General features: G+C 49.1%; 1 protein-coding gene across 2 annotated transcripts; it reads right to left on the reverse strand.

Moving 5' to 3' along the window:
• Positions 1 to 917: 917 nt before the first annotated feature.
• CLU (clusterin) lies at positions 918 to 18,182 on the reverse strand. Of its 2 annotated transcripts, none has more exons than XM_081091815.1 (9): positions 17,999 to 18,182; positions 13,799 to 13,923; positions 11,413 to 11,561; positions 9,050 to 9,220; positions 6,727 to 7,138; positions 5,336 to 5,440; positions 2,479 to 2,708; positions 1,372 to 1,547; positions 918 to 1,139 (listed from the first exon to the last, which is right to left on the reverse strand). In XM_081091815.1, the coding sequence occupies exons 2-9, from the start codon at positions 13,890 to 13,892 to the stop codon at positions 1,130 to 1,132; spliced, it is 1,347 nt and encodes a 448-aa protein (XP_080947941.1). In that variant the 5' UTR covers positions 13,893 to 13,923; positions 17,999 to 18,182; the 3' UTR covers positions 918 to 1,129. The 2 variants fall into 2 exon arrangements, with proteins under 2 accessions (XP_080947941.1, XP_080947942.1); XM_081091816.1 differs by lacking the exon at positions 17,999 to 18,182 and adding an exon at positions 17,729 to 17,924.
• Between the last annotated feature and the right edge of the window lie 8,256 nt (positions 18,183 to 26,438).

Genomic DNA, 26,438 nt, shown 5'->3' on the forward strand with positions numbered 1-26,438 from the left:
CACCAACTCTGTGCTGGCAGCCATCAGCCTGGCTGTGGCTGAGCAGAGCTCCCCATGTGGGAGCACACTGACCACCAGGGGACATCTCCTGCATTGAGCATCTGCCCCCTGCTGGTCAGTGTGTGTCATAGTGACCAGTCATTCCTAGTTGTTCTGCTGTTAGGGTCAATTTGCATATTACCCTTTTATTATATAGGATAGAGACCTGGTACATGGGGTAGGGGCTGGCTGGTTTGCCCTGAAGGGTGTCCCGGATCAGGGTGGGGGTCCCGCTTGGGTGACTGGCCAGCCTAGGTGAGGGGCTGAGGGCCATTTTCAGGCCAGCCACACCTCCTTCGGGGTGGGGGTCCCTACTGGGGTGCCTGGCCAGCATGGGTGAGGGGCTGAGGGCCGTTTTCAGGCTGGCCACACCCCCTGGCGACCCAAGCTCCCAGACTTTTTTTCTTTTCTTTTCTGGGATTTATTTATCTTCTATGATTGAAACTTTGTAGCCTTGAGCGGAGCCCAGTGCTGGCCAGGGCAGATGGGAAGCTTGGCTTCCTCCATCGCCTGGGGCAACCCAAGCCTCCTGCCCGCTCCAGCTCTGTGGCTGCCACCATCTTTGTGATGGAGTGGTGGAGTGATGGTTAATTTGCATATTACTGTTTTATTGGAGAATATATATATATATATATATATATATATATAGAGAGAGAGAGAGAGAGAGAGAGAGAGAGAGAGAGAGAGAGAGGGGAATCCTTCCATTGGGTCAGCTTCATCATCACACTCCTTTTATTCTCAGCTCTATGATACCTCCATACTATTTTAGCCACTGATTTTTCTTTTCTACTTCTTCTTCTTTTTTATTTTCTATAGCAAAATGAAGGTGTGTGGGAGGACAGGAAAAAAAAAAAAAACAGCAAAAGAGGAGGACACTCCAGAGCATACAGGCAGCTTTATTGAGTTAGTGGCATGCAGGGAAGTCCCTCCCCCATCAGCAGGAGCAGGCATTAGAGTGCGGGGTCAGGAGGGCCCGAGGCTGGGGTCTGGTCACTTGGTGACATGCAGAGTTCTCCTCTGGGGGTCTGGGGGTCCTCTCAGGGGCAGCAGGATTCAGACACCCCATACCTGGAAAAGCAACCTTCACATTTCATTTATCCCTGAAAAAAAAAAAAATGGAGGCGGGGGAGAAAGTGAGGGCTCCGTATTCACCAACACTCAAATTCTTACCAAACAAGAAAGAGCTCCCTCCGGAGGAAAACTAGGGGTCTCGATGGTCCTGGCCTCCTGTCGGGACTCTGGCCGTGGTTCCCAGACTGGGTACTCGGCCTTTTTTGGCTCCCAGGGACCTGGGGGGCCCGGAAGGACCGTAGCTGAGACCTGCACACTCACCGGGTACTCTGGCGGTATTCCTGCAGAGCCTTCTCAGCCACAGTCTCCATAAACTTAGGATTGTGCATGGAGACTTCTTCTGGGACAGTCACGGTGATGGGGTCGGAATCAAAGAGCGTCAGAATCACCTTCGTGAAACCGGAGGGAACGCTGGAGTCGGAACCGCGGGAAGCCACCTGGGCAGAGGGAGGGTGGGAGAAGGGCTGAGACACCCGCCAAACTCCACCCGTTTTGCAACAAAAGTCAGGCCTAAATCTGGACCGGTGACGCCTTTGCTTCTGACTAATCTGGACACGCGTACGCCTCACTGGAGAGCAGTGCCGCTGTTCAGAGGCACTTGGCAGGTGTAAATGGCACCGCGAAGGACCAGCCTGGGGGAGCCCCATGAGTGGAAGATGATTTCCAAGCCACCGTGTTTCCTTTGGGCAGCCATTGGCCTGGCTGAGGTAGAAAAGGAATCAGGGAGAGAAACTAGAGCCCTGGCTGGTTTGGCTCAGTGGATAGAGCGTCGGCCTGCAGACTGAAGGGTCCCGGGTTTGATTCCGGTCAAGGGCACATGCCCGGGTTGTGGGCTCGATCCCCAGTGGGGGGTGTGCAGGAGGGAGCTGATCAATGATTCGCTCTCATCATTGATGTTTCTCTCTCTTGCTCTCCTCCCTTCCTCTCTGAAATCAGTAAAAATATATTTAAAAACCTATTCCTACAGGTTCCCAGTGCTGGAGGGGAGCTTTTCATCATGGACACAGGAAGCTGCCCCAATTCACGAGTGCCCAGCCCACACAGCAGGAGGGGCGGCTTCATGGAAAGAGCACAGGGTCCCAGCCAAGCAGACAGGCTCCGTCACCCAGGCGAGGCACCTGTCAGTCATCTGGCCTTGACCAAGCCCTCGAACCTCTCTCACTCTCCTCATCCATAAAACGGGGTCATGACATTGCACCTCTGGGCGATGAGGCTCCCAGGCAATGATGCACATAAAGGTCGGATGTTTCCGGCCGCAGGACAAACACTCAATGGAAAGCCTAAGTCTTCCTCCCGTTTCACCCCCAGGGAGGGCCACATCCTCCTCTCCGGGCCGCACCTTGGGTCCCAGCTGTCGGAGAGACTCACCGTGGTGACGTGGAGGGAGTACTGGTCCTCCCTCTGGGTGAGGTTGGCCAGCTGGGACACCCAGTTGAACTGCTCGTTGAGCTGCTTGAGCAGAGCGGAGGTGTTGAGCATCTTCTGCTGGTAGGACCGCAGCAGCTCGTCGTACTGCCTGGCTAACTTCTCCGCCAGCTCCAGGGAGCTGTTCAGCTCCTCGCGCAGCAGGTTCTGTGCGGGGTTGCTGCCCGAGCAGTCTGCCCCGAGACGAGACAGAAAACACAACAGGCCGCCACGTGAAGGGAAAGTCAAACAGGGAAGAAACGGGATGGAAATCAGTTCACGGAGCCAGGACCCAAACCGTTGCCGGTCCCCAAACCGTCTGTCATCAGCCCGTGACAACCTAAAGAGGTCGCCCAGAATGTAGCCCAGCAGGTGGCTTCCTTCACTGAGAAAGCCTCGTCCTGGAAAACTGTCGGCTGGACTACACAGCGTGCTCAGTGACATCGCTGGCGGCTGGGGGCGAGCGCAGCTGACCCACTCGGCGAAGCCTGGACCTCATTGCTCCGGGTGCTCAGATCTAGGGCCACTCTGCTGTCCCCGTCCCCCCATGAGTCATTTCCGGAGATGGGGGGGGGGTGTCATGTGGAGCTACCGTTTGTGTGGCACCCACCACGTACCAGATACCACATAAGTGCCTTGGATGTCCGTTATCTGTAACAATCAGGTATATTCTAAGAGGCACCAATAATGAATTTTTATTTTTTACCAAAAATGAAATGGAGACCCACACTTGCCTAAAGTTACAGAATAAACAATCTGGGGGACCAGAATTGAACCCAGGGCTTTTAACTCCTAATCTTAGGCTCCTCCTATTCGGAGTCTGTGGTCTGGAAAATTCTCCAAGCTTGTCTTTTGGCCGTAGCTGCAGAGTTGGAAACGCTGCCCCAAGACTTCATTTAGCAGAAGAGCAGCTGGTGGCTGGGGTCCTGGCTTCCCACCCACCCACGTGGCTGGTCACCAAGTTCACCGGTGGAGCAGGGAAGATAGAGTTCATTCTTTTTGGTGCCTGAGCGAGCGCCCACTGCAGGGCGCCAGATGGATAAGTGTTGGCAACTCCCCGCTATCTCTAAAAACTACTCTTTTTTTCTCTCCCTACATTTTAAAAAAATATTCCAAGGGGAGCACATCAAACCCAAACGAGTCAGGGGAAAGGAGATCTTTTCACACTAAAGAATGGTGATCATTTCTATTAAATGATTATATGTAATCCTTTTCATCAAATGATTGTATTGAATGTCATCATTGGTATTACAATCAAATAAATGTTAGGTGGGGCAAGAAACAGAATTAGGAACAAGAAGCCAGGTTAGAAAAGATAGATAATAAATAACCTTAACTCTTTTACCAGGAAATAATTTAAAGACCAGAAAAGTCATTGAGAACAGCGACTCAGTCTAGAGAGGGTGGGGACTGACAGGAGGGGGGTAGCTACTGGCATCTAATGGTTAGAGGCCAGGGATGCTGCTAAACCTCCTACAGGGCACAAGACAGCCCCCAACGACAAAGAATGATCTGGACAAAAATGGCAATAGTGAAGAGGTTGAGAAATCCCAGTCTGGAGTTCCTGGGCAATGCCTCCTTAGATATTTGCAAGAACCTTAAATAAGAGGCCATCAGTGTCCCTCAGTGTAGAAAAGAAGGTGGCTGTGTAGGTAAGCTGTGATCAGTGACCATGCAGGTCAGTGCCAGGGGTGCCAACCTGAGCCTAGGCAGCTGTGTGTCTTTTCTTCTGGCCTTAACATGACTAACTTTCTGGTGGTGAGGTGCCATGTCATTTATGCTATTCTAACGATGATATCGTATGGGAACAGGCCAAGAGACATTGGGTATTCATCCATCAGTTTCCTATGACACATGTATTTATTTTGCAGTGGCTTCTAAAATGACAGGAATGGGGCTAGAATATTTAACCAGACTCTGAAGGCCTGCCCTGGCAAACACACACATATTAAATAAGAGCACGGCCACCACATTGATCCTTTATTTACAAGGGAAACCATTAACTCTTGCTGAGCACACACTATTGCGGGCCAAAAAGTTTCTAGATGCTTTTAGAGCTGTTATCTCAAAGCAGGAAGAAACTAGCCACTGTCCAGATCTGATAAAGCCGAGGGGAATGATTTCCTTTGCCTCGGAGATCAACCCACCAGAGGCAATGGGACCACCATCACTGACCCACGGGTGGCTAAGGGACCATTATCATTAACCCAGGGGTGCTGAAGACAGACCCCAAAGTGCTGGTTAAGAGCACAATCAAACAATAAGGTCCCCCACATGGGATGTCCTGTAATTTTACTTAACCTTTCTTTGACTGAGTTTCTACCTTTGTAAGATAGGAACATTCATTGTACCCAACTCAGGGTCATTTTGAGGAAATTAGTAACTGTTTGCAAAGTGGTTAGAACAGTACCTGGCACATGGTAGGTGTTTGCTAAACCGAAAACATACTATTTAAAATGTCACCGTCTGCAGGAAAAAACGAGGATGTCTACTATGCTTGGCCCTTGGGAAAAGAATGATGGGGAAATCAAAGATGATGGCTTTTCAAAAAAGCGTAACAGCCCCTCCCATGACTTCCTGTTGGCCATGTGCTGGATGACTTGGTGGGCACTTTATATAATAGTATATTATCCAATTCCCGATTTCAGGGGCAACTCTGCATCCTAACCCTTGTCTACAGATAGGGGCCCAGGCGGAAGAAGGCAAACAACCTCCCCTGGTGCCACAGCCAGAAAGCAGCAGAGCTGAAACTTGAACTCCCTTCATCTGACCAATAAAGGCAGCCCCACTGAGGTACCAGGTGCAAGGCTCCCAGACTTACCCACTGACAAGATCTCCTGGCACTTGGCACACTGGTCCTTCATCTTCAGGCACCCCGTAGAGTTGTGACGTATCTCCTTGCATATGGTGCGGTTATCATTGTTTTCTGGAGACACACAGGGGAAGAGGGAGTCATGCTGAAGAACCATACAGAGCAATACAGTGATGGGCCGCCCCAATGTCCCTGACCCCCTCGACACTACTGCTTGGCCCTTTGAGCTGGTTCTGCAGGAAGAGCAGGTTGGAGTTGGCTGCAGATACAGGCCTCTGATCAGGGATCCCTGCAGAAGGACAAGGAGGTAGTTCCCAGGGTTTCCCCGGCTAGGTATGGCCCCCGCACCCCGCCACCATCTCCCTCAATGAGCCCTCTCTTGCCTCGATACTCCCCTATTTGTACTTCTCTTTGGCATCATAACCCATCTGCTCTGCGTTTAACGGACTCATTTCTCTCCCCCTAGCGAGTCAGCAAGCCCCTTGAAGGCCAGAATGGGATCCTCCTTTCAGACTCCTTATAACACAGGAGTGTTATAACTCCCCCCATTATGGATACGCAGTAGATGCTGGTTCGATTCAACACCCTCTTCTATTTCCACATCATTTGAAGCCAAACCTGGTGCCAGTCAAACTATAGCCTTTAGGAGATGGTGTAGGCCCGTGGTCGGCAAACTGCGGCTCGCGAGCCACATGCGGCCCTTTGGCCCCTTGAGTGTGGCTCTTCCTAAGCCTTAGGAGTACCCTAATTAAGTTAATAACAATGTACCTACCTATATAGTTTAAGTTTTTAAAAATCTGGCTCTCAAAAGAAATTTCAATCGTTGTACTGTTGATATTTGGCTCTGTTGACTAATGAGTTTGCCGACCACTGGTGTAGGCCAACCAATAGCGATTGGTTCAATGAAGGAAATAATTTCTGAAAGTATTGGCTTTTCATGTCCATATTAGACTTCATTCAAAAAATATTAATTATGTGCCCATTCTCTACCAGACCCTAAGGTTATAGCCATGAACAGCTTTCTTAAGACTAAATAATTTGTCGCCAATATATATATGGCATCCACAGACAACCACCTGGGTTCCCAAGAGAAAGGGGTCTGGTTCTCTAGAGGCAGGAGTCAATCCAATGCCCAATAGTTGCTGGAAGGGGCATGGTAAACTCCAAGTCCTGCAGAGCTAGATCTGACCAGGTCCTATTTTACCAGCTGCAAAACTTTGGATTCAACCCTCCATCTCTCCGTCGCTGTTTTCTCCTCCTTAAATGGGGTTAATATCACCTTTACAGAGGTGCTGGGGGGGAAATCAAGACGACACATACCAAGTTCTTAGCATCTAATGGGTTTTTCAACAAGTTGTTGTTCCCATCCCTTCTTAGGGGGAAGGAGACATCTTTCTAACCTTCCGGGAATTCCATCATTGGAAACTCGAAGAGAGGTTCCTGGAGTTGGCTATCCATGGTCTGCTGGGCCTGGTGTATCATGTCAAAGAAGGGCCGGAACATGTCCTGGAAGTTTGGGATTCCAAACATGGGGAAAGACATTAAGTTTCGGGCAAAGCGGGTCTTGGGACTGAAGAAGGGAGGCCTCCTTGGGGATGAGCCGAAGGGTGGAAAGTGGTAGGGATCCAGGGGTTCCCGGTTGAAGAAACTGCTGTGGAAAAGTTCATCCATAATACTGGACATCTTTTCGAATCTGTCCTCCATGGTGTCCAGTACGTGGGCCTGCTGCCGGTCATTCTCCAGCAGGGAGTCGATGCGGTCACCGTTCATCCAGAAGTAGAAGGGAGAGCTCTGGTTCAGGAACTCCTCCAGCTGCGGCAGGCAGAATGCGGAACAGTGAGGAGAAGCTCACGAGGGTCCCAACCTCCTGCACCTCCCTCTTGTTGAGACGGGCCAGGCCCAGCTCCTCCTCACTGCACTTTGGTCTCCACGGAGTCACACAGCCTGTGACTGAAGGCCCCCCTGAGACTGGCTCCCTGGTTTCTGAACTGTCAGGCCAGTGCCCTTCCAGTCTACCCATCCCAACAGAGTTTAGGAAGACCCGTGAGGCTCTAGAGCAGTGGTTCTCAACCTTCCTAATGCCGCGACCCTTTAATACGCCGGGCACTCGTATGTGGGTATATCTGCATGTGGGCGGACCCGCCTGGAGACGGAGAGAGGAGCGGTGTCTCGGTTCCTAAGACCATCAAAAATATGTTTTCCGATGGTCTTAGCCAGTGGTCGGCAAACTGCGGCTCGAGAGCTACATGCGGCTCTTTGGCCCCTTGAGTGTGGCTCTTCCACAAAATATCACGTGTGGGCGCGCACGTACAGTGTGATTGAAACTTCGTGGCCCATGCACAAAAGTCGGTATTTTGTGAAAGAGCCACACTCAAGGGGCCAAAGAGCCGCATGTAGCTCGCGAGCCGCAGTTTGCCAACCACTGTCTTAGGCGACCCCTGTGAAAGGGTCGTTCGACCCCCATAGGGGTCGCGACCCACAGGTTGAGAACCGCTGCTCCAGAGTCACAAGGCTCATCTCTTGAGACTCTCTGTGGTTTTCTTTGGCCACTAATGACCCCCACCCCTGCTCAGCCAAAGACCAATTGGTATGTCTTCAGTGAGTAGCAAAATTTGAATCCCGGTTAACCAGGCTCACAGGGAAGGATGGAATCCACATTAATGTACTAAAAATCCTTAATTCCTTCCATCTAAGTGGACACAGGGCTGTGCCATACCATGACGTGATTTATGTAATCCAGCTAATAACTGCTAGATAAGAGTCTTCTAAGAGGTGGCAAATACCTGGCACAGGTGCTTTTCATGACTGTATTTCTGCACTTATCACAGACTTTACCAACTGATAATGGCACTCTGGGCGCAAACGCAGCCAGAACTAATCAATTGCATCTGTGAAATGAAGCTGTGGCATTTTAATTATAATAAGAAAAATATTTATTTGGTCTTTGACCCTTTCTAACAAAGAGTTCCTAAAACCCTTTGAATTTCCCATGATGAGAACAATAAAGGTATCTTTTATGATTTTAATGAGGTGACTTTTAGAAAAAAACTCGTAAGGATGAAGGCTGGGGAAGGGAACCTTGATTAGAAGCTTGAAACTTTCAGTCCCACACTCTGATTTCTAGGGAGGGGAGAGGAGCTGGAGGTTGAATCAATCTCCAATGGCCAATGTTGCTGATGTTAATGAAGCCTCCATGAAAACCCCAAAGGACAAGTTCCCAGAGTGTGTGGGGCTGTTGAACACATAGAGATGTGGAGAGAGTGGTGCACCTGGAGAGAGCGCGGGAGCTACCTGCCCCTTTGCCCTGCCCTATGCATCTCTTCCATTTTGGCTGTTCCTTTTATAATAAACCTGTAATTTAAGAAGTAAAATGTTTCTCTGAGTTCCATGAGCCACTCTAGCAAATCAATTAAGGAGGGGGTTGTTGAAACCTCCAATCTATAGCGCAACAGTCAGAAGCACAGGTGACAACCTGGACATGTGATTAGCACCTCAAGGGGGTGTGGGACAGTCTTGTGGGACTGAGTCCTTAACCTGTGGGATCTGAGGCTATCTCCAGGTAGATAGTGTCAGAATTGAGTTGAATTATAGGACACCCAGCTGGGGTGCGAGAACTCGCACACGTTGGAATTGGGTGTAGAATAACAGAAACATGTTTCACCAGGTTCTCCCCATTCCCCACTCAGAGCCTAGGCTGCACTCCACAGCGCTTCCCCATTTCACCTGCCGGCCAACCAGCCCTGAGCTGCTCCTGCAGACGCGCGCGTAGAACTTCATGCAGGTCTGCTTCAGACAGGGCTTACACTCCTCCCAGAGGGACAGCATGGTATCATTGCACACTTCCTGGGACGCCTTCAGCTTCATTTCAGTATCCTTGGTATCAGTTAGGGCATCCTACAGCGGGACACAAAGCCAGGTCAGCCACGCAGAACTCACAGGCTGCACCCTCCGCCAGCACGCACGCACGGTGATGCTGGCCCTCCACCCAGGCCGACTTCCCACGTCTGGCCACACGGTGTGCTCATTTCCACCCCAGCTCTGGCTCCCGTGTTCCCTCTTCCTTGCCCACCTAGCTTTAAAGATCCTTTCATCTTCAAAACCCAACTGTTCCTTAGTCCTCCCCGGCCAGTAGACCCTGTGTGGACATCTTCTCTGACACACACTTAGAGTCTCTACCCCAGGATTTGCCTCTCACTTATACTTCACTTTCTATGCTCAACTTCTGGTGTCTAAAGGTCATCATCCAAAGCTCCTGGAGGCTCCCTGGATCTTAGAATCTGTTGGGACCATGGTCCCTGGCATGCAACCGGAATAGGCCAGCTTTCAAAGTCAAAGTCAGCACGATCACCCAAACTCTCTAATGTGCCCTGTCATCTGACCCCATAGTTTTATACGAATTTATGCCAAGGAGTTCCTGCAATAAAGGAAAAACCCTTATGCTTAAAGATCTTTGTTTCCATATGTGTTTATGGCAAAAAAACAAATAAACAAAACAACCAACAACCTAGAATTAATTCAGATGTAAAACTAGGGGACAAGTTAAGCGAATTGTGGGACATACGAAGGGTGGATAAGTACAGCACTCCAAGGGATGTTTATGTTAAGTTGTAGTATTATAGTAAGCATTTTTCACATTAAAAATTCCTGATTTGTCAAAAAAGCATAGAGGGAAATAACTAGTAAGAAACAGACCAAATGTTAACAGTGAAATGTCCTTAAGTATAAGGATTACAGAAAATCTTTTCCTCCTCTGCTTTTTTTCTATATTAAAATCTTGATGAATGAGCGTGTTACTCTTCAAAGAAGAATGAAGTAGAGCATGAAGGCGCTCTGAAGGTCTGACCAGGAGGCGTTCCCTGCTCTGTGCTGGGGAAAGCCGCCTTCCACTGAGCCAATTCGCAAGCGTCAGCTCTGCTGGTCACCTCCTTTCTTTCCGGTTCACATAGTCTTCAACTAAGAAGTAAATGGAATCCTTTTTCCAAACTTGATGAGCTTTACTATAAAATCTGGATTGTCAAATATCAAACTCCAACATTAACCCAAAAAATTCGAGAAGGAGACTTGCCCCTCCCACATGAGCGACGTGAGGCTTCTCATAGAATGGTGAGAATTAACACTGAGGCCGAGGACGGACACAAAATCTCAAAGAAAGTGAGAGCTGCACCCGGGCCAGCATTTCCTTAAGTGGCTCCCGTGAAATGGTGCTAAAAGCTGTCAAGAAAAATAAAACTGGGCTTCCTGTTCAACTTGATTGGAAAAACACTGGGCTGAATGAAGTTACATAGGTTTTTCTTCTTTTTTTTAAATTGTTGACACTATCACAGATGTCCCCCATTCTCCTCTTGCCCCCCACCCCGGTTTTTCCTACATAGGATGCTCTACTGCAGAACTTTCCAGAGCCTTTAAAATGCTTTTACTATGCATTATGGATAATGAAGGTGGCAGGTGGCCTGATCTTAGCATCTCCTTCATTAGGGGGTAGGATGGCAATGGGAGTAGGTTTTTAGGATGCCCTTAAGAAGACTCTTGATTTTTTAAAATAAATTGTTCATTGAATTATAGTGTTTTAGTTCTGTTGACTCATTAAGCGCAGCCTAGAGCTACTAAGTTCACTATTGGACTTAGCTGTTTATTTTATGAAGCAGTTCAGAACTCTAGAAAGACATTGAGGCAACACAGTGTGTGCCTGCCTTAATCCCAAGGTATCGCCCCTACTAGATAAGCTTTCTGAAAGTAGGGCACCTTCCCCCCTCCTACCCCATGACAGACCATATCCAAAGCCTGCCTCAGAGCGTGCCCATAGTCAGGGTTTGGAAAAATCTATTGAAGTGAATCTGGGTATCAGGCCCTGAGCCAGGCTGGTAACAAAAGCAGATCCAAGATCTCACCCTTTGAGGCTTTCAAAAGCAAATAAACCCTCCCTATTTCTTAACCACGGTCCCAGTGTCAGGTGACACAGCCCTGGAAAGACAGAGGGCCAACGTGGCAACCCAGCAGGACACTCCAGGAGAAGCCAGGACCCCTCCCTGCCCCCTTCCAGCAGGGGGCGTCAAAGCAGGGCCACGGGGCGCCTGGCTCTTCCTTACCTCTTTCTTCTTCTTGGCTTCTTCCAAGCTGATGAGCAGTGATTTGCGCTCATCATTGGTGTGGTCTATTAGAGACTTGATGTGTTTCACCTCCTTGAAGGCATTTTTAATTTCCTTATTAACGTACTTACTCCCCTCGGTGGACATTTCTGCAAGAGAAGGGCAGGGAAGTAGAATGAGGCCAGAGGAAGAGATGGCGCTGGGGGATATAAGCCTGGAACCAGCTGGAATGGTCAGAAAGGCAGTGGGTGCAGGGGCTTCCAGGCTGGGAAACCCCTGGCAGGCAGCCTTTGGGCCCCAGCTTTCCCTGACTCAGGTTCCCATCACAGGGCTCACTGTGGACCCAGAGTCCCGGAATCCAGGGCACCAACTGTTCACAAACACAAACCCTCGGTGTGGGGCGCCGGCACGGCCATGGCAGACTCAGCCCCAGGGCGCCTTATGTGCCATGCCAGCTCAGCCTGGTTCAGTGACCCTGAGTGGGGGGGGGGGGGGGGGGAGAGGTGAAAGGCTTAGAAAAAACAGACAAGAGAATGAAAGCTGGGTCTCGGTGGGACGCTGCTTCCCTGATGAGGAGACAGCGCCAGCACCCACAGCCGTGTCTTTATTTTATAGCAGATGCCACGAGGCAGAGGAGGGGCGCAATCAAGATGTTAACAACATTCTCATTGGTTTCAACCCTACTCAACTACACGCACCTGAACTCTATCACACAGGCACGTGGGGCCACGTGTTTGGACTATAGCAGTGGTTCTCAACCTTCTGGCCCTTTAAATACAGTTCCTCATGTTGTGACCCAACCATAAAATTATTTTCGTTGCTACTTCATAACTGTAATGTTGCTACTGTTATGAATCATCATGTAAATATCTGATACGCAGGATGGTCTTAGGCGACCCCTGTGAAAGGGCCGTTCGACCGCCAAAGGGGTCGCGACCCACAGGTTGAGAACCGCTGGACTATAGGTTCAAGCTCACAACTATAGCTGTTGGCTAATTGTGCTGGGAAGGCTCTGCCCTCCAGCTGGGACTTGCACGTGGCAACGAGAGGACTGTGCCTCTCCTCAGTCCAAGGCTTGAACCTGTCCAAAACACTGGAGCCGTGCCCCATACTTGGGGCAGGCACACCCCAGAGGAGGGATAGAGGCACGAACTCCCTTCGGGCTGCACGCCGAGCCTGCCCAGCCACAGAAGAAAATTTCCCAGGGAAAAAAGAAATCCTGGAAGAGTAAGCGCTTACACATCGAAATGGGAAATGTTATTCTCTTGGATACAAGTCTTTCTGGAATTCAGTTTCACCAAACATCTGAACTTCTTTTCTCCAATTCATAGTGATGGAGACCCAAAGATGAATTAGTAGCACTGTTCCTCGCGCAGACTGTGACCAAGACATAACACCATGTGACAAACGCATGGAGACGATATCACCGAAGCACCAGCCCCGGGGCAAGGGCTGGGCCAGACACCTCATGTGCGTGTCCTTTAACCCCCGGCCCTCTCATCGTCCGCACTCCAGAGTGAGGTCACGACACCTGCCCAGGCTGACACAGCAGGGGAGCGGCAGGGCCAGACTCATACCCGGGTCTGATCTCAAGGCTGGGGTTTGTAACTATTACCCAGAGCAGGGGTGGGCAAACTTTTTGACTCGAGGGCCACAATGGGTTCTTAAACTGGACCGGAGGGCCGGAACAAAAGCATGGATGGAGTGTTTGTGTGAACTAATATAAATTCAAAGTAAACATCATTACATAAAAGGGTACGGTCTTTTTTTTTTTTTATTAAGTTTTATTCATTTCAAATGGGCCGGATCCGGCCCGCGGGCCGTAGTTTGCCCACGGCTGACCCAGAGGGTCGCTCGGCTAGGAGGATGAGAGTGGGCTGGAGGGAGGATGGGTTTTAGGAGAAGAGGGGACCACCAGCTGGGCTCTGAAGGATGACAGCTTCCCTTTAAACCATAATTCTCCTTCCCTACGAGCAGAGAATACGGAGCATGGGTTCCTGGGTGGGAAGGTGGAGATACATGTACTAAATGCTACGAAACTCAAAAACGGGAGCTCCCCAAAGACTCAAATGGTCCAGGCTTTATGGACCTTCATGGAGGAGGTGTGGGTACCGGGCTGTACAGACTGGAAAGGGAACCGGCGAATGAGACCCAGCAGCCAGAAGAGGCCGGCGATACACCTGAAAATGCCTAGAAGCCAACCTGACCACAAAGAGCCTGGGCTAGGTGGCTGGGGGGGGGGGGGGGGGGGGGAGGAGGCTCAGAGAGGGGCAGGGCCCAGCAAACCTGACTTCATGCACAGGATAAAGTGGCCTTTAACCCTTGGGGCCCTGTTAGGGAAGGAGTGTGCAAGGGGGAGGGGGGGGGAGGCCTCTGGTCTACTCACCCTGGAGCTCTCTCTGTGAGACGGCCGGGGCGCCCAGCACCTGCCCATTCTCCCAGGTCATCAGCAGCCCCACCAAGAGCAGCAGAGCCTTCATCTTGCCTCCGATTTGGACTCGCAGCACGCCTCTGTTTGTGGAGAACAGGAGACTGTCATGGTAACGGCTAGACAGCCTGCTGGTTTCTGGCCCAGCCTGCCGCCTGCAGCAGCTTCCCAGGAGCCCCACAGAGGCCTGGCCATTAGCTATCCCCTCTCAACTGGCACTGCTTCATTTCTACATTTTCAAAAGAAAGTGGAGGCAGTGGGTACAGGGAGGAACCGCAAGACAGCAGCCCAACACAAAAGAAGCCAGAGTTCTGGAGTCAGCGCCCTGGGCTCCAGTCCAGGCCTTCCTCCCTACCTCCTGCATAGTAGCTAAATATGCCTGAGCAAGACGCACGCACTTTCTGCACCCAGAAAGGGGTCTATCTGAGGGCACCTGCTCATATGAAACAAACCCTGAAAACACCGCTTTTGGATCATCAGCGGGCCCTCTCCTGTCCCTCCATCGAGGGGGGACTGCCTCCCAGAGCCCCACCGCCCCCAAGGGCATCACTAATCCTGCCCCAGCGGGCATCACCAACCAATCACAGCACGTCTCCCCACTGCGCCTCAGCACCACCTAAAACTGGTTTCAAGTGTCTGAGGCACCGATGGCCAACCCTTTGGGTTGGCGCAGGAGAATAAATCCATTTGTCATCCCCAGTGTGGGTATAAACAAAGAGTGGAGCCAGGAAGGAAAGAAAACTGTCTTCGGGAAGTAGATAGGGAAGGGCAACGTCAAAGGCTTAACACTGGGACGCAGGGGTGCTGGGGCCCTGATGCCTCCCCAGGAGCAGTCCCTCTGCGAGGACATGGCCTCCGCTCTGCCAGGCCCTTTCACGTGGCCTCGTCCCTCTAATCCACAGCGGGGTGCCCTGCCAAGGTGTTCCTGCCACCACTCTGGGCCGGCTGCCCTGAGCCTGGGGACAGCCAGTCTTACATAATAGACCCTTTCCCAGAAGCTGAAGTTGTTGCATAAGCAGACACCCCTCCCCCCTGTAACCTACCCCCCACCAGCTGCTTATCTGAACGCACCCATTTCCCACAACAGAATGGGGAGTGGGGTGCCCCCTTCCTGAAGTTGTGCACATTCAAAAGTTGTGCAGGCCCACCTGGGATGCATGGCGGAACATTCCTAAGGCAAGCCTCTCCAGGAAAGTAATTAGTAGGGCAGCCGATGGTGGTTCCCCAACCAGCTGCACAAAGTGCATGAGCATCACGGAGGGAAGAGTGGGTCCTCGCCTTTCCCGAAGACAGGTGGGCGGCTGGGCCAGGGCGCGATGTCAGGCCCGCAGGCAGGTCCGGGTCTAACAAGCTCTGCCCTAGCTGCTCACTGAGGCCTGAAACGCCTGAAGCAGGGACAGAGCCTTTGTCACGCCAGAGAGAGAAAGCCAGCAAAATATACCATTCCAGGCGAGGTCCCTGGTAGCAATGACTTCCGAGAAGTCCAGAAGACAGGGCCTTGGGCCCTGAAGAAAGGGGAGGGAGGGTGACGAAAGGCAAGAGCACTGGATGAGGAGTCCAGAAACCCAGCAGCCAGTACAGGGTCTCCCAACTGGAGCCTGGGCTTCATGGGGAGCCATTGACGTCAGAGCCAGGAAAAAGATCAGTCTTCTGCTCGATCCCTCTGCTCCAGAGAAAGAATGGGGCTCCCCAAGGCCCCCAGCAAGCTTGTGGCAACCCCAGGACGAGAACCCAGCTCTCCTGAACCCCTAGTCCAGTGTTCTTTCCTTGACACCAAGCCACTTAAGTCTCTGAGCGTCAGTTTCTTCGTCTGTGAAATGGGCCTGATGTAGGCCTCAGAGATGTGAATGTGTTCCGTAAGCACAAGGTCTCATAGGACCGTAGTGAGTTCCTTCGTCTGTGAAATGGACCTGATGTAGACCTCCGAGACGTGAATGTGTTCTGCAAACACAAGGTCTCATAGGACCATAGTGAGTTCCTTCGTCTGTGAAATGGGCCTGATGTAGACCTCCGAGATGTGAATGTGTTCTGCAAACACAAGGTCTTATAGGACCGTAGTGAGTTCCGACTACGTCACAGTTTGATGTAGGACCGAGTGTGAGCACTGGCAGGGCCCTCAGGGGAGTGGGGGCAGGCGGCGGTTTGGAGAGGCGCAGAGGAACAGAAGTGGACACACAGAGGCCGCCTGCGGTCCCTCCCGGACTGTGTGGCTTTGCCTTAGTGAAAGGACCTGCTGCTTTCGAGCACCTATGAATCACCGGAGAGCAGAGGGCGGGTCTTGCGATAACCCTGACGCTGAGTCTGCCGTGCTAACATGCGCACAGGTGACATTGATAATGCCAGTCCCAGGACAGCGCTAGGACAGTGGCTGCACGGCTACCGGCCCTGTCTTTTTAAAAAATTTACTTATTGATTTGAGAGAGAGAAACATCAATTTGTCTCTCCACGTATTTATACATTCATCGGTTGATTCTTGTACGTGCCCTGACCAGGAATCGAACCTGGAACTGTGGTGTATGGGGATAATGCTCTACCAGTGGTCGACAAACTCATTAGTCAACAGAGCCAAACATCAACAGGACAACGAATGAAATTTCTTTTGAGAGCCAAATTTTTTAAACTTAAACTATATAGGTAGGTACATTGTTATTAACTTAATTAGGGTACTCCTAAGGCTTAGGAAGAGCCACACTCAAGGGGCCAAAGAGCCGCATGTGGCTCGCGAGTCGCAGTTTGCTGACCACGGCTCTAACCAACAGAGCTAGCCGGTCAGGGCCGCACCTGCCCTCTTTTTGCACCTCCCCTCTCATCTCCTGGCCCGGGCTCCTGTCTGGCAACTGCTCTGATTAGACAAGTCACCCCAAAGCCCTCTTTTCCCCACCTTTACCTGGCAGCCTTTCCCCCAGGGGGGGCTTACCCAGCCAGAGGGAGCCTGGAGAGGGCTTGGGGATCTAAGCAAAGCTTATACACCACAGGGCTTAAAGCTCAAGGCCCAAGCTCCTACTCTCCTTCCTCCACGCGGGCAGAAAACTAAGCCGAAAAAGAAAAATAAGAAAATAATTCACCTGTAATTCACACCATCCAGAGGCAAATATTACCTCTGTGGTATCTCTCCTTCTATTTCCTATGCATTTGCATACAATCAGATTCTTTGCATCCACTAGCTCAACTATTCTTTAAAAGCAGGAGTGTGCTTGTGGACGCGTAAATAGAGTCCATTTTCTGATATGCTCTGTGGTGCTACCCCACAGGACTAGACATGTAAATTGTAACTCCCCACTATTATAATGAACACTGTCACGGGCATCCTTTTATTGTAGCTGCACCTTTAAATTCCTAATCTTTCCCTTTTAAAAAAATACTAATAACAGTCAGCTTCTCTTTTTAAAAATTAGGTCCAGAAATTCTGGAAGGTCAAGTGGCTCTGGTTCTAATCTCTATTCTGACACCTCCCTGCTGTTTATCTGTGGAGAAGGCCCTGCGCCTCTCTAGGCCTCACAGTATCAGCTATACGATGAGCCGGTTGAGTCAGACGTCTGACGTCTGATGGGGGTTGAGTGACTCTCCTCTGCTGTTCCCTGGCGCATTCGGAAGCAGAAAGAGTAGGATTGATGTGGTTGTAACATAGACTTCAATCAAAACCTCATACTTATAAGCACACTACCCGGAGAACTAGAAAACTCTGAAGCAAACAAGGTGACTCACGCACGCCAGCTGGCAACACCCCTGGAGATGGTACCTTTCCAAGGAAGATGCTGCAGAAAGGCCCCAGGTGCAGGCAGACGCTGCCGCTCATCAGCCTGGGCCTCTGGCAATAGACGTCGGTTCTCCAAGTCTCGGCTTCCCCCAGCTTTGCAAAAAGAGGCTCCTTACACCTGTCCTACTTACCCAGACCATTGTGGTTGCAGCTAATGGGCCGGAGCCCAGCCGGTGCACCGCCCCCAGCGAGCTGGCCTTCTGCCCCGCTGCCTGGTGATAGGGCTCCGGCTGCCTATCTTCTCAGACTCCCTCCGCTGCATCCACAGATCGGTTCTGACACCCCTAGGACTACTAGCGACCGTCCTCTCCTCGCCTGCCGGCCACCCCGCCCGCCCGCCCATCGGTCCTTCTGCCCGGGAGAGGCTCTGCGCAGGGGTAGGGAAGGTGGGGACCTCTCACCGGTCAGCGGTGCCCGTGCGCTCCTCCTGGCGACGCGGCGTGGTAAGCGCCGCGCGGCGCCGTATTTATAGGGCTCTGCCTCGTATACACCCCCTTTGGGGCTGGCTGCAAACCTGCCTGACTCACGCCCAAAGAATGCCGGGGAATGCACGGGAGCTTTCTGGAAGCTGGCGCGGGAGGGGGTGCGGGGGTGCACGGGTGCGGGGGTGAGGAGATCCGGTGCAGCACCCGCCTGGGGCGCGGGGAGGCGCAGCGGCGCCGGGAAAGACCGCGCAGTCTCTAGGGGAGACAGGCCCTGGAGCTCCCCCGGCACTCGGAGCTGGAGGACAGCGCCCCAGGAGGGGCCAGCTCAGCGCCCCTCTCCTCAGGGTTCCTGGTATCCACTGTGCTCCCGGCTGTTCCCGGTCCAAATTAAACACCGCAGTTCTGCAGCCCTACTGAATGTTAATCTTTCCTATTGAACATAGGCCACTCCTCTTGTTTCATTTAGGTAGAAAAGAAGAAAAATAATAAATCCTACTCTTACAACCACATAAATCCTACTCTTTCTGGGGTGAGGGGTGGGGAGGGGTGTTATGCTAGAGAAGAAAGCATGAAGTACTGACTTCCCGAACCATCCCAGTGATGGGCTGGCCAAGAGGAGGCAGAAGTATGTATAGAAGGATAAACATAGCATTTATTTGGGGGAACTGGGCCTTCCTGGCTCCCGGATCGCTGGCCTTTAAGCAAGTATTGTCCCCATCCACTCGGGACCCAGCCGAGCAGGATGGGCTGCATGGGAGTGGGCCGCTGCAGCCCACACTTGGTTTGGTGCACTATCCCTGCAGCCTTCCAGTTCTTCACAGCCCTTGAACAAGGGCCCCCACATTTTCATCTTGCGCCGAGCCTCGAAAATCACCAGTCCTGTTTCCCAAGGGGCTCGCTTGTCTCCCTACGTCCCAAGTTCCTTCTTCCAGGAGGAAGCTTTTATCTGACTTTCTGTCCAGGGATGTGATGGGGGACAGAGGGACCGGAGCCATCGCGGTACCCCTGACAAAGAGGGGACCCACCCAGAAGCCCCTCAGATATGGCTACTTCTTGGGGAAGAAGCAGAGCCACCTGCTCCGGACCACTGGGATGTGTGAGTACCAGGAGAGAGGTCAGGGGGCTGGAGGTTGGATCTCTCACTCGTGGGGGGAAGATGGGAGGGCTGGGCAGGTGTGGGCAGCCTCGTGTGGGTGGCGGGTTTTGAAAACCCTGTGAGATGACAGGGTTCAGAGAAGAGCTGTATAGTCAGGGGCTGGTTTTCCTGTTTATAATTCTGGAGGTACAGCTTGAGACCCAGGCCCTGGTTGCCCAAAGTCTAGGGGCCACTAGGACCCCACCCCTCTTCAGGAGGGAACCTGGAGAAAGCTTCTGGCCCTGGGAAGAAGGAAGGAACCTGAACATGGAATCCTGACCATAGTCTCAGCTCTGCACTGAGGGGCTGGGTGACCTTGGACCAGTCACTTTGCCCTCAGGGGTTCTGTTCCTTCTGGACCAGGGATGGGTGGTCCTGAATCTGTTTTGTATCATCTCTAAGGTCCTCCCTTCCCCCTCACCTGAGACAATGCCAAGTGTGAGAAGATCATCAGCCCAGAAGAAGAGAAAAATCCAGTGAAAATTTGGAGCAGTATTTCTTCCTGGAGGGTTTATTTTCCTTTAAAATTTAAAAAAAGTCTAATGATCAGTAACAGCTACATTTTCTCTGGACTCTGCCTCCTCCTCACTGTGTCAATGCCTGAGGTCAGAAGAATTGTTTCTGAGCGCGCTTCTTGTAACTTTTCTGTTCTCCGCCTCCCCCAGCATCTGGCACAGGAGGCATAACTCTGTGATAATTATATTTTTAAAAGTGGAACTTTGGAGGACAGGCAAGAAGATCTGCCTTAGTCAGCTGAAGGAGGGGAAGGGAGGAGGGGGAGAAGGGACTAGGAGAAAATAACATAATTCACAGCCAACACTGTGGTCCCCTGGGAATGATGACTTGATTACTCCGGCTGCAAGGCAAACAGGGCTCAGAAGATTTAATTTTAAGGGGAAAAGTGTGAATTTTGAAATGCATAAATGCATCCCTGGATTACGATTGTTCTAAGTAAACCACAGAGGCCCACTGGTTCAGCCCTCACACAATTCCTAACCTCCCTGCCCTGTCATTGCTTGTCCTTTGACCTTCTGGACCTTGCCTCTCTTGCAGCCAGGGGCTCAGCCCTGGGCCTGCCCATACCAGAAAGGACTGACCACAGCCCCAAGCAGGACCACGCGTCCCTCGCCCAAACACTCTAGATTAGCTCTTCGTTAGCTGCTGAGTCACTCGGCTGATTCATTACAATTCATCATCTTTTTGGCAATGCTGCTTTGAAATCATTCCTCTCCCATGTGGATGTAGGCAGTCATGTTTGGGATTTTAGCCTTAATTTCTTTTCTTGGGGAGCCAGCACTGGGAAGCGGGGAGGAGGAAAGTAAAGAGCCTTACATTTGTCTGTCTCTTAATGCGTGGCCTACCACCTCTCCCCTCCTCTATATCCTTGTTATGTGTCCCCACCCTTGCCCTGCTCAGTGCCACCAGCATGACAACCTAACCGTCCCTGATATAACTGGAACAAGCGGGAAATGGGCAAGAGCGGTACTCTGTGGCCTGTCATTAAGAATCACTCTCTAGGCTTTAATTATTTAATGAGTGCATTCAGTCAATTACAGGTTATGAACAAGGTCATGGGTAATAAAGTCATATACAGTAACATCAGCCCACAGCTGATGTGGCAGAACCCCAAAGTCCACAAGCATTCGCTTCATCAGTTGTGTTGCCCTTATCTTTCCATCTTGGATCTTTTTGGGGGAAAGAGGTGAGACTGTAAGGAGACAAATATTCCTTAAACCAGTGGTTCTCAACCTTGGCTGCCCATTAGAATCACCTGGGAATCTTTTTAAAATCCTGATTTCTGGGCCTCATTCGAGAAGACTCCCAGGTGATTCTAATGGGCAGCCAAGGTTGAGAACCACTGCCTTAAACCATCTTCAAGGTTACTCACGCTCTGGAATGGCTACGTGGTCTGTATTTCACTGCAGAGCTGGTCAGCTCTAACCATTTGCTCCAATTCACCGATTAATGGGCATTTTTATAAATTGGACCCCAGATCTACCTGGGGTGAAATCTACTTTTCCCACAACCACCTGGGATACAACTAGTAATTCTTTCAGGTCAGTGGTTCTCCATGGAACTATCCAATGGGATGAGCCGAGAAGAGTTTAAAAATGACCACTTCCTGAGCTCCACCCCCAGAGGCTGTGATTGGATCAATCAGGGGTGCAGCCAGATAGAGCACCCAGAGTTTTTTAACTCTCCATGTACATGTAATGTGCTTTCCAGTTGACACATTGCTGGCTTACAGTTTGCCCATCTGTTCCTCAGAGCATCTCTATGCCCCTTTTTAAAGTATGTGGTATTCCTCTCACTTTACAGAAGAGAAAATTAGAGGTCAAGGAATCTTAGCAGGTTTTTGCTTACACTGGGCTGAAATCTGCCTCCTCATAACCTCTTCTCTCTATCTTATTTCTAAGGCGCTATATGTTAAAGTCTAAGGCCCCTTTAGCACAGCCCTTCAGACGTCGGAAAACAAATGTTCCATCTCAAGCTAAATGTGTTTCTTTTTACAGGTCCTCTGCCCTCTTCTGATGCAGCGAGGCCCACAGATACCTCGCTCTGCGCGTGCCTGCCCCTAGCGTTTCCATTCTGTCCTGATCCCCCTTGTGCAGCTTTAGGAGCAAACAGGAGACACCAGCTTGGGCTGGCAGGGTGAGAGGGTGGCCAGGCACTGCCTGTGATTTGGTACGAAGCTTCCCGGGCCCCCAAAGCACCGTCTGCTGAATTGTGTGTTGTTATCACACACTCTGCTTCCTGAACTGTTTCACGCTGACCCTGCGGCAGGCTGTGGTGAGCCAGGAGTACACAGACACGGAAACAACTGGCTGCAGTTTCACTCCAAGATTTAGGGAGAAAAGTTAATATTTAATGAGGAATCAATCTTCTTTCTCTCTTTTTTTTCACTCGTTCTTCTTGAAATCCTCTCTAAAATCAGGCTTCCAAGTAATGGGAATACATTATTATTTAGAGTGTGTGTGAATATAATATGTATATGCATAGTATATTACCTATATAACCTATAAGAGATTTTGCCTGTTTCTTTTTAAAAATAACCATGAAATCATATTATACATATTGCTTTGCAGTGTGTTCTTTTCCACTTAAAATATTATGGGCATCCCTTTAAGTCAACACATAGATCTAACCCATACTTTTTGGTATTTTGGTATTTATTCGGCCATTCCTCTATTTCAGCTTTTTCCGCCACGGTAAGCTGGGCCACAATAAACAGCCCCCTGTATGTATCCTAATATGTTGGTGCCTTTCAAATAAATTGGTATAAAGTAGAGCCTCACATTGAGATTGCTGGAGATTGCTGTCCTTTTGAATTTTTGCCAATCTAATGGGTAAAATAGCATTTTTGCTACCTTCTTCATCTCTTCATCTAATTATTGTTTTCAGCTATTAATTTTTAAATAAAGTTTCCTCTTGTGTATTGACTTGATATGATTTCTAATTCACTTATTTGTGACATGGGTGAAGTTGTTTCTGTCTGTTTGTTTGTGACTTAAGTAGTTTACCGAGGAGGCTGTCAGGATATTGTCATGACGATCGTGGTCATGGATAAGCTCTCAGCTGATGACGGCCAATGCTGGGGGCTTTTCGATAAGAACACGTGGCGAAGCAGCTATGGCAAAGGGGCCTTAGACTTTAAATATCAAGAGTTTGCAAGGCCTCCCCGAGAGCATCCAGTGTGGGCAAGGCTATGCGTTGCTGATCTAAATAGCTCTCCCAAGAGCTTTGGAGCATTAACTGCTGCCTGGATAAGGCGACTTTTACCAGCCGTGGCGGAAACTCGCAGCGGGCCCAGGGAAGAGACCAGCTTGCCTGTCAGCACTGGAGCCCTCATTCCAGAGCAGGCGCTGCAGCATCAGGGCACTTTTACTTTCGTGCAGGCCGCTGACTGTCAGCTCTCGGTTGACTCAGCCATCTCTCCCCAGTACCAACTGCACTAAAGGTACACCTCATCTAAATCCAGGTTTATTCCTTCATCTCCCCTGGCCTGGAACAAGAGTGTGATTAACCTACCATTGCTTTGGAATGTGTTATTTCTTCATTTGGCTTATTAAGAGACATTCTCCTGTATGCTTTTGGCTCGTGATGTTACTAGAATTCCCGCAGTGAAGTTGTGTTCAACTATTGGCAACGTCAGTCTCCGTGTCTGAGCATGGTTTTGCTCCCTTCCAAAGCACTTCTTTTGTGATTTGCCTATTCATCTTGTCTTCTTGTTTTCTTGAGTTATTCCTCAATTTGTAGGAGCACTTCAAATGAATAAAGTAACCCTATATGTGCTGCAAATATTTTTCCCAGGCTAGCATGTGTCTTTTACCTTTTGACCATGGAGGCTTTAAAATGTTTTATGTAGTGAAATTTGCTTAGCTTTTCCTTTATAGTTTCTAGGTCTCCTGTCTTGCTTAAGAATGTCTTCCTCTCACTAAAATATGAACAGTTCTCCTCCTAATTTTCCTCTAGCTTTCTGTGTTTATTTTTATATTTAGATACTTAGTTCAAATGATGTGAGTGTGTGAGTGTGTGTGTGTGTGTGTGTGTGTGTGAGTGTGTGTGTGTGTGTGTGTGGTGTGTGTGTACGCATGTGTTAGCTTGTGAAGGAGGGAAGTGAAGGAAGGATCTAACTTCATTTCTCCCAGATATATAGCCAATTATGTCAACATGATTTATCAAATAAACTACCCTATTCATGCTGAGCTGAAATGCCAGTTTGTCATCTATGAAGTTTCCCAAATAAACTTGGCTCTGTTTTAGGACTTTCTAGTTCATTCCTCTGATTTATATCCTTATTCATGTGTAACATATTGTTTTCATTACATCACTTTAAAACAATATTTAATTTTGAGAAGGTAGTCACCCTCACTCATCCTTTACAAGTTTTCTTGGCTATTTCTAGACATTAATTTTTCCATATAAAATGTAAATTAATTTTTTCAGTTGAAAAGAAAAGGTATTATAATTATAGTTGCAGTAATTGCACAGATAGTTTTAGAAGAACTCACATTTTTGGGTGCTTTCTTCCTATTTAGAAACATGTCTAGAAATAATTTAAACTATTATTTTTATTTCTAAGTGAATGTTTCTTTTATTGAAGGTATGAATATAATTTTCAAATATAAAATAGTACTAAATTAAAAATAATGCATTGCAACTTACTACAAATAAATCAAATAGTATAAAAAGTCCCAACATAGCAGACTTCTACCCATGACTCAGCATTCCTCTACCCTGCCACCTCCTCTATCCCCAATCCAGTAAAACTATTAGTTTTATATTAAAACAAATATCATTTTATTATGATATGGCATGCAAATTTTATATCATTTTATGAAATAAAAAGAAAAACTTCATATTTTTGCTACTTCTGTCATTATGGCAGTGGAAAAATTAGAGGAATCCTGACCAAGCATATTACACGGAAAATTTTCACATTATAGTTCAAACATTCCTTCACTTTCATTCAGCTTTGGGCTCCCATTCTCTAAGATATGGCCTAATAGGTGCTGCCTGAATTAATTTTTCAATTAGTGCAATATGGGATCCCATTTATTTTTTTTAGTAATCTCACCCTACTTTTTTTTGTATCAAAACTATAATGTCCATGAGGCTAGGGAACATATCCCCCGCACCAGCACAGCTCCTGGCTTCGTATTTGTTTAATAAATGAATGAAAGCCATGCATAGCCAATATAAACTAGATCTTTCCCTCTGAATTCCTAAGCTTCATCCTTTGCAACTAATGGTGAATCTAAATGAAGGTTTTAAATATATTTCTCTGGAACTTTATCTTATAAATACACTGTGTACACCTGTCCAGGTTGTTCCGAATGCTGTTCTTCCAGTTTTGAATGAGAAACAAAACCTTGCTTCTGGGTCTTCATCCAGAGTATAGATCAGTGATGGCAAACCTATGACACGCGTGTCAGAGGTGACACGCGAACTCATTTTTTTGGTTGATTTTTCTTTGTTAAATGGCATTTAAATATATAAACTAAATATCAAAAATATAAATCTTTGTTTTACTATGGTTGCAAATATCAAAAAATTTCTATATGTGACACGGTACCAGAGTTAAGTTAAGGTTTTTCAAAATGCTGACATGCCGAGCTCAAAAGGTTCGTCATCACTGGTCTAGATAGAAATGCCCACTAGGGCCCTTCTTATCTATTTAAAAGCTCAACCCTTTGAAGGCCTGCTATGCAGAAATTCCTATACACAAAATCCTCTGGAGGCTAGCCTTCACACAGGCATTCATGCCCCTTCAGCTCTGGACTTTTTATTCTAATACTAGAGGCCTGGTGCACACAATTCGTGTACTCGGGGGCCGCAGGTCCCTCAGCCTGGCCCGGGCCCTCTCGCAGTCTGGCCTGTGCCCTCTCGCAGGCCCTCGGAGAAGCAAGCCTAAGCTGGCAGTCAGACACCTTTAGCACTGCCTGAGGCAGGAGAGGCCCCCTTCTGGCTGAGTGGCGCTCCCCCTGTGGGAGCGCACTGACCACAGGGGGCAGCTCCTGTGTTGAGCATCTGCCCTCTGGTGGTCAGTGCACATCATAGCAACCGGTCGTTCTGCTGTCTGGTCAATTTGCATATTAGCATTTTATTATATAAGATGTATAGCTCCTGGCCTCCTGGATAGAGGCACTTTCCAGTCCTATTGGCAGTCATCTAGATTATAGGATTCCACCAGGAGTCCTTTTCATCATCCAGGGGATGGTTTGGCTAAAAGAGTCTTTCCTTTCTGCAGATCATTAAGGATCCTTCTATTTTCATCTATATGCAGCCCCAGATAAAGTCAGCTACTTTCTTCCAAAATATGTGACTGATTCAGGTATATAATCTAAGCAGTTTGTCTTTGCTAAGACTTCATTCTATTAATCAGGGAGATTTGTAATTACATTGCTTTTCTCAGAACTTCACCTTTACAGAGTTCATAAAAGAAGGTATTCATTTGACAAAATGAAGCCCCCTTTAAGGATTTCTCAGGCTAGAATTCATATTGTATGGAATCACCCATTGGTAAAGAGTGGTACTGAGAGAGAGAAACCAAGATGGTGGCATAGATAAACACCTGAAATTGCTGCCTCGCACAACCACTTCAAAAATACAACTAAAAGACAAAACGGACATCATCCAGAACCACAGGAAGGCTGGCTGAGTGGAAATTCTACAACTAGAAGGAAAGAGAAAAGCACAGTGAGACTCAGAGGAGGTGCGGAAGTAAAGTGCAGAGGTATGGAGGCGTGCGCAGAAAGGGCGGACAACTGAGGACGCAGT

The sequence above is a fragment of the Myotis nattereri genome, assembly GCF_964212035.1.
Source record: "Myotis nattereri genome assembly, chromosome: 5".
In the NCBI taxonomy this organism is placed as follows: domain Eukaryota; kingdom Metazoa; phylum Chordata; class Mammalia; order Chiroptera; family Vespertilionidae; genus Myotis; species Myotis nattereri.